Here is an 8,957-nt window from a genome sequence, read left to right on the forward strand (position 1 = left end):
TAGCCATATGTTAATACCGCACAGTTGAGATAAGAAATGTGCATATCTTTTCCAAATATTACACAGCAAACAATATGGAGAGTGACACTGTTCAGTTGGACAATTAATTAGACTGTTTATAACAGATAACCTATCGTGTGACCTCCATCGTAACGGCATTGTGAATGATAAAGCTATTTGGTCTGACGGCTAACGCTTTTTAAAAGAAAATAAGGTGGAATGAAGCGAGGATATCGTCCATTAGGTATTCACTCAAGAATGACTTCCAGTATTACTCACACTGGCGGCGGAAAGTATAGCTCACAGCTGTTCAGTGGGTGACGACACAAACTTAGAAATAAGAATGATGATTTTTTTAAGGGTCTCCGAGTTGCGGAGTACTTTATCTCGCAGTTGCCAAATACCAGACTCAGAGCTGACGCGAGCGCGCGCGTTTTATCTGTCGCGTGCCTGCTGAAGTGTCTTGGACGACAAAAACATGCGCGCGCGGCTGAACCTCTGCTATCAAAGCCATAAAGCAACAGTTTAAGCTGGATTTTTGTATGCATATGTATATTTAAAATATGCGTATTTTCTCAAGCTCATCTATCTTCTTTGCCTTAAACTGATATATAAGTTATTTTAGAGTATATTCGTATTATTCTTCGAGGTTGGATGGAGGACTACATTATGAATTCATCTTCTTCGTACCTCAGCTCACCTGACAATCTGGAAAAAGGTAAGCTTTTCTTCTTCTCGTTTTTCTGTTGAATTGGGCACATGCATAGAGATTTATCACCAGAGATGAAATATTATGTTGTTCATTTTCATGCAAAAAGTAGTTATTGACACTTTGAAAACAAATGAATGAAAAAAAGTTATAAGGAAAGAAAGCTGATGGAGAATATTCTGTTTTTGTCCTTTCTACCAGATCATGAGCAGTACAACAATGTGCTCATGCCCAGCATCTTTGGTGTTATTTGTTTCTTTGGGATCACTGGGAACTGCATTCTCATTTACACCATTGTGAAGAAGACCAAGTTCTGCTCTCATCCATCAGTGCCAGACATATTTATCTTCAGCTTGTCCATCGCAGACCTCCTCTTTCTCCTTGGCATGCCTTTTCTCATTCACCAGCTCGTGGGCAATGGCTCCTGGTGCTTCGGTGGCACCATGTGCACTGTCATCACAGCGCTTGATTCCAACAGCCAGATCGTCAGCACGTACATTCTGACTGTCATGACTCTGGACCGCTACTTGGCAACAGTCCACCCCATCCGCTTCAAACACGTTCGAACCCCCTTCGTGGCAGGGGCGGCAGTGGCGCTGGTGTGGGTGTTTTCTCTGGTCTCCATTACTCCGGTCTGGATGTACACTGGACTCATGGGTCTCAAGGACGGCTCGGTCGGCTGCGCCCTCCTGCTCCCAAACCCGGCCACAGATACATACTGGTTCACCCTGTACCAGTTCTTCTTGGGCTTTGCTCTTCCTTTAGTGGTCATCTGCAGTGTCTTCTTCAAGATTCTTCAAAATATGTCAGCCACAGTTGCTCCACTACCCCAGCGCAGCCTCAGGGTGCGTACAAGAAAGGTGACCCGCATGGCAGTGGCCATTTGCCTGGCCTTCTTCTTATGCTGGGCCCCTTATTATATCCTCCAGCTGGCCCACCTGGGAGTACAGCGGCCCAGCTTTGCTTTCCTGTATGTCTACAACATCGCCATCAGCCTGGGCTATGCCAACAGCTGCATCAACCCTTTCATCTACATTGTGTTGAGCGAAACATTCAAGAGGCAGTTCATTGTAGCTATTCGGCCACCCCACAGAGGCTTCAGAGTCGCCCCTGCTCAGGCTGAAGGCTTGAGTTTGAGGGTTGCGCCAGAGAGCTCTCATCCATCCCGCTCGCAGTCATCACGGGAACTGCTCCAAAACATGCTGCCCGTCACCGTGGCTGTGCACTGAGATTGACAGCTATCTGGCCACCCCGACCACTGCTAACTGCCACCCCCAGCAACGAGCCATCTGCCAGTACAGATGTCTCTCTTTTTTCTTTCCCTCCTCGGAAAGCACCCGCTGTTCACATCAACACGTGACAAGAGGAGGAATTTCTATGCCACACACACACTGCGTTAATGTACCAAGTGGTGATATTACCGGTGAAGTTTGGAGACGTGTTTATGTTTGTTGTGAGGAATTAATGTATCAACTGTAGTCGTCATATTTTTAAAGAATGAGAATGAAAAAAGGAACAATAGGCAACTTGCAGCTGACATGTGCCATTTTAAAAAAAAATCTGACTTTGTTTAAACTATTCTTGATTTAGCAGTATGGTATCTGTGTAAAGGTTTGATGTAAAGCCAACTTCATCACACAGCTGCGTTGTACTTAATGTGTCTTAAATTACTACATCGTGGTAGCAGAAAAGTGCAGATTTGTCACTGTTTTGTGTTGTGCACTGTAAGTTTATCAATGTTGTGGTAGAGAAGAAAAAGCATGTGAGCACATTTAACACATTCTAAAGGTCAAGCCAGCTGCACCATTAAAGAATAGCACACACGGCTGAGGGCAGATTATGCACTAATGAGACAGTATGCAAAAAACCCCTCTAGTAGCACTTGGAGGATGAGCTACTCCTCTCATGCAATCACCGAGGACAGACTGCACGCCTTCACTGGCAAAGACAAAGGATTTGCAGACTTAGTACTGATCTTCTCTTTGTGTGTGCTTGAATGTCATTATTCATGCATCTCCAAATGTTATTCTGCTGTACCTTGGTGACTGTGTGACTTTTTTTTTGGAGGCATTTGTCTCCACGCTGGCTTTGGAGACTCTCACTGTGAATTGGCTGTTGCCGTGTGCAGCCTGTCTTACTGTAACTGTAACTCTTACCTGCTACTGGAAAACTGTGTTTACTGTGCTTACTGTGAAAGCTCTTGTCTCACCCAGTGGGTGGGTTTGTTTTACTCTAATCAATAATAAAATGTGTGTGTGAATTTGTCAGTGTGTGATGGATTTTTGTCTTCAAAGGCTCGCATTTTGCACCGTAAAATCAGACGGGACATCTTGATTGCAGTTTTTTTTTCTTCTAAAGAGATCTTGCGATTCTCTAAATATAAGGGTGAGTGAAATGTGGATTTCATTTTCAGTTTCTCACTTCAATGGTTTGAAACATCATCTAATTATCAGTAGTGAAACATCAGAAGTAAAATGTTAGTTTTGATGAGATTTATTCAGCCAAACTGCAGCTGAAATTAACAGAAACTGTAACAAAACATCTTTATTGTTTTGATCCTCAATGGCATAGGAAACAAAGTAATGAAGTAATATAAAAAAGTAAAAGAGTAAATGATTATGATAATATATACTTGGTGGACTCTTTATTAGGTACACCCTCTCTTGTCTTCAGAGCTAAATTCACTCAGAGGTTTTGGTCCATCTCGACATGATGTGAATACCCCATTCTAACACATCCCAAAGGTGACTGCAGAGGCTATTTGAGTTCAGTACAAGTTCAAGAAACCGATTTGTGATGATCTGAGCTTTTTTGACATTGTGTGTTATTTTCCTGGAAACAGCCATCAGATGATCGTCACACCGTGGTCATAAAGGTATGGACATGATCAGCATCAGGCGGGCTGTGGAGTTCTCTCCCAAACCACTAAAACTTTGATCCGGGGCAGGATGGATTCTTCCTTTCATACTGTTTAAATCAAACTGTGACCCAGCCATCTGAATGTCATAGCAGAAATGGAGACTCATCAGAACAGGAAACGTTTTTGGTGAGCATGCCTAAACTTTAGCCTCTGTTTCCTGTTTCCCCTGCAATCAGAGTTTGACCCATTGTGCGTTCACAAATGCCACACTCAAAGTCACTTGAACACCTTTCTTCCTCATTCCGATGCTCAGTTTGAACTCCAGCAGACCATCTTTATATTTCTAACTTCAATGAGTTGCTGCAATGTGATTGGCTGATTAGGTATTTGTGTCAAAGAGGAAGTTGAACAGGTGTACCTAACAAACTGGTCAAACTGGTGTTCCAGGTTTTGGTAGCTGTATTCAGTATCAAAAAACAAACAAACAAAAAAACCCCCAAAACCCAGCAGAGTGGGATAAAGCTGTCATTACATCTCATTTAAATGGTAATTCCTTACACACACACTTCATAATGAAATCTCAAGGCAGCCTATTTACTGTCAACACTACTGACAGATTACCTTTGACTGTGGTTATAGCCCTGATGACAAAACTGCGTGGCACCGCTAATGAGTGTTTTTCTGCTCCTGCGCGTCTCACCTCCTAAGAGCAGCATTTTGAATTTAAATTTCAGTTAAAGTCTCCGGAGGGACTTAATTACATAAACCGGTGTAATAACACTGGAGGGGCCCTAAATGAATTCACAGATTATCAAGCTTTAGAATGAACTTCAGATTTTGATTGCAAGACTTTTGTCACACAGATCCAGTGAACGGGAAAGCACACACAAATCAAAGTAGTGTTTTTACTGCATAAGGTAACATGAGGGTGAGTGAATCTCCAAGGCTAAGGAGCATCGGGTTACTGGGTTGAAGGAGGGGGTCATTTCAGGAAGGGACTTATCAGCAAACAAATTCTCAACAGCCAACTAGATGAAATGATGCTTGAAGAGTAATATGGAAAGACAGAGAGAGAGCACCGGGTCCACTCCAGCAGGGGCTCAAGGTCAGGCTGACCCAGAATGAGAGAATCTGCAGGGGCTGCAGAGGGCAGCGTGATGTTTTTGCAAAAATATGTTATTTTCTCTACTCTAACCTCTGTGAATGGAGGATTCAGACAGAACTGCCAATACTTGTAACTCTTGCTGTGCCAACCTTTGCGAAGCTCACGTCCTGCTTTGCTCAGACTCCATTAAATGTCAACGTTAACGCTGTAAATGTAATGTTAGTGTAAATAAATTGGTCACAAAGGGACCACAAAAAGTGGTGGAAAATAATCCCATTGAGGTTGAAAAGAAACAGTAAGAAATTCAATGTGGCTGTGTCCTCTTCCAGCGGCCTGTAATTCCATGTTTTCCATCAATAGGTGTATTTGTAGCTCAGTATGAAAATAGCATTGAGCCAAACAGAACCACTGCTATGCTGCACAATGGATTGTTCATGAACACAATGTGGTATAGTTGTGCATGTATCCTCACACCCACTTTCACTGACTAGAAGTGCCTTCAGAAAAGAATTGCACGCTGTTGCTCACTCGCTATCTTGCCAGTGGCATTAGTCATCACCTTCAAGCCAAAGAGATGGAGGAGAGTGGCTAACATGCACTCAGCCTGCATAGATTTCTATAAATGTGTCAGTGCAAATGTGGCAGATGGGATGATTTCGATGCTGAGGGCACATGATCTTGTGATGGAAGTTAGGGGCTCCTGCGTGTGCCCACCTCCCTTTTGATTTACACTGACGCAATTTCATAAATTTCAAAAGCAGCTATAGCCACAGGAGAGTTAACCTCCCCCGAAATTTCTGCCCCAGCAACAGCAGCAATTACCCTTGTTATGATGAGTTTTGTCCACCTCCTGGCCTCAAACAGCCTTTTGATGCACCCTGTTTTATTATGCTCTGTATCAGAGCACAAGTGTGTCTTTGTAGCTATTAGGAAATTGATGTAATGCCATGCTATTTGTTATAACAAATGACACGTGGATTGCAAAAAGAGGAATAAAAGACACGTTTTTTTGCACCCTGATCGTCCCCCTGGCAGGTGAACTTTCAGAGCTGTATTATTCCACGTCTGTTTGATGTGACACACTGACACGGGGCTGGATATCATCTGGTTTTAATGCAGCGTTATAATATCACGTGTGCAGGATCTGGGTGTAAGTCTATATAGTAAACCTAGTCTTTTGAAATGAGCTTGTATAATATTGTTCGCTCTAAGTGACATTTTGGGAAAAGCTTCTATTGGTATGTTTCAAGGGTTTAAAACTGGAAAAATGTCAAAAAATAATAGAATTCAATGAACAAACCCAACTATAATGAAAGCAATGCCTTGTGAAGGTGTGAAAATGTCAGAGTCATAAAAAGCAGTGACTCCTTCAGTATTAGAGCTATATTGTTCCACACTGGTGTGGAGCAGGAATTTGTTTGGAAGTCATTTTCACTCCAATATTGCAGCAACAGGTGAGCATGAGACTCTGAGCACAGCACACTGGCTCAAAGTCTTTTTAAAGCTGGTTCTTTAAGATGTGCTGATAAAAAAAAGTGCTTGGAATAAATTACAACTTTAATGAAAAACTTTTCAGGAATACTATATTCTGTTTGGTATGCTTCATTTCAAGGCTTTCAAATAGGAATAAGTGCATAATTAAATGAAATAAATATGTATATAAGAATGAAGCACTTGCTTCTGTGGGTCTGATGAGAACATTGGTACTACTCTTTTTTATCTATATTTTTATTAGTTTATTGAGGATTGACATTAAAAAGCTGAAGAAAATAAAAGCTAACTTGTTTTCTTCATTGGGTTTATTGAGTCTGATATTTTGGGAGTATTGTTTAAATGACAGCTTGTTAAAGGCGAAGAAGCAGAGGGGGGACTGCTCGTCACACCTGATCAGAACTGTGCAGACTTTATGATTATTTGCAGGCATATGGTTAATATTAGCAGTACTCACCTTTTCCTGGATGTCTTCTCAGCAGGGTGTGGATCAAAAAAGCAAAAGGAGCTCAGCACACGAAGTGTTTCTAATATCCTAATAACCCCTTAACGCCTAGTGTCTCATATTTGATTCATACAGTTTTTTGTGAGTTTTTGAGGCATCTACATCATTGTTGTGATCCCCCCCGCATTAAAAATCTAAATAAATGGCACAATACATTTTAAGCAATTGCTACAAACACGATACAAATATGGAAAATAAAATTGAATTATTATTTTTAACTAATTTGTCAGATGGTTCAATAACTAGAATTTTATGGCAATTATTTTATATTTCAAGCTTTAAGGGTTTAAATCACAAATGTTATTGAATCATTTAGAGGAAGTTGTACAATTTAAATGTTTCTTTTCTTTGTATGATACTTTGGTTTGGTGTTACCTTGTGTGGATAATGCCCAGACTTTGTTTATGAATTTAAATCTGACATTTTCTTTCTCTTGTCACTTGTTTTATTTAAAAGCTTGAGTTGCTTCAGACTTTAAACAAACTATAATCACCATATAAAAAACGATCATACAACAATGGAAATGAAGCTACCGACAACTTTGTAAAGTATTTACATGAATTATACTTTGCAGGCAGCAATATGATGCTTATTGCAGAAAAACCAAGAATACATAAATAAATGATAAGCCATGCTTTTTCTGATTTACCCATTGAGAGTACCAAAGGAGTCATGATTTATTCAAGCGCTGTGCTTCTGAACATCCATCAAGTCTTATTAAACACATGAGGAAACCCATCGTGATGCTGAGGAGTAATACCCCATGCTAACCTATGTTGATGTAGGGTGTCTGCAGAGGTAATTCAAACAGTTTGTCAAACAGGCACCACCACACTCAGGGTGATTCAATTCTGTTTCCTCTGAAATCACATACTTGCTAGTGGAACAGAGCCAGATTTGAGGAGAAAAGAAGTCCTCATCTATCAGTCCCATTTCCCTTTGTATCGATCCTGGATAACTGCATTGCAGAAAATAACAGGAAAGTGGTGCATTTGTGAAAAATGTGCTTGAGGAATAACAAGAAACAACAAGTACTTTGAAGTCTATGTTTTACACTTGTTAGTGAAGTGTTTCTGGAATCATTAAAAAAGAAAAGCTGGCATGTTCAGACATACAGCCGTGTTTTTCGCAGAGTTTAAGGGTTCTATCAGAGTGCTTGAGTGTGCATCAGGCTACAATCTTTTGATAACAAGAGTGAACATTGCAGTAACACACCAGACCCTGGCTTGTTTTCCTGCTGACATCAAAGAAAGCACCAGAGGCTGAATATGATGATTAATATTGCTCCAGCACACCGCTTCTCTGTTAGCAACCATTTTCCTGAAAGGTCTTGCGGAAATGTCAAACAGTGAAAGCTGTTTTTATTTACATTTGATCAGCAGTTCTATTCAGTGTCGTGTTGGGCATCTGGCCCTCCTGCTGCAGAAGAGCATATAATTCTGCAGCTCTGTATAATTATAACAAGCAGAGCCTCCCTTATTTTGGTAACTTAGACATAGAAAACACATTAGCCTTGTTGGACAACACTGGGCATTATATTAGTCTGTGTATGTTAATAGGAATTTATTTGCACAGCAAGTCCTGTTAATGAAGCAGATGCTGTGAGAACATTTAAAGCATGTTGCTGCATACAAAATAAGCTAATGTCTTTTTAAATGATCTTTGGTCATGGCAAGAATAAGAAAGTGAATAAGAAACACAAACCTCCTCATTTGAGATTCAGTCCATGATCCCTTTGTCTTGCAGTCTATAACCCTCACTGTTCTCCAGGGTATGCTGAACAAATGCAGAATATGCAGAGTGTAGAGAGGCTCCTGACTTTCCCAATTGGTTAATTGTTGATTCTAAATTGGCTCTAGGTGTGAACTTGAACGTAAAAGGTTTGATTGCCGACCTTTCTGGGGTCTTGTTTGGCTTCTGGCTCTGTCACACCTGGGATAACCCCTTCATGCTACCTTCACGCTCACATAGCTGAATGTCAAAATCGTGTCAGGACAGACACAGTCTCTCTTCAATAACACAGTGAGTTTATTTACAAGGGAACAGTGCAACAATAGTCCAACACAAAGTCCACAGTAGTGATGATCCCGCTTCCTGAGTGTGCGTGAGTGTCCTCGCTAAGTCTCTCCACAGGAGCTCTCCCAGGCTCAGTTTGCCCCCTGCTTTTTCGGAGGGGTTTCTCTGCAGGTGTCTGCACACAGAAGACAACAGAAAGTCTTCCAAACAGATTACAGAGCCAGACAAGAAGCATGGAAGCCAGAGTCACTCTAACTGTGAGCTATTCAAC

At 41.1% G+C, this 8,957-nt stretch overlaps 1 protein-coding gene across 1 annotated transcript; it reads left to right on the top strand.

Moving 5' to 3' along the window:
* Window positions 1–330: 330 nt before the first annotated feature.
* On the top strand, window positions 331–1,938 carry mchr1b (melanin-concentrating hormone receptor 1b; the record flags this gene model as incomplete). Its single annotated transcript, XM_080906089.1, has 2 exons — window positions 331–718; window positions 911–1,938. Exons 1-2 carry the CDS (start codon window positions 655–657, stop codon window positions 1,936–1,938), a joined length of 1,092 nt encoding a protein of 363 aa, XP_080762215.1. The 5' UTR covers window positions 331–654.
* Between the last annotated feature and the right edge of the window lie 7,019 nt (window positions 1,939–8,957).

This window comes from Rhamphochromis sp. 'chilingali' (genome assembly GCF_963969265.1).
Source record: "Rhamphochromis sp. 'chilingali' genome assembly, chromosome: 15".
Lineage (NCBI taxonomy): Eukaryota > Metazoa > Chordata > Actinopteri > Cichliformes > Cichlidae > Rhamphochromis > Rhamphochromis sp. 'chilingali'.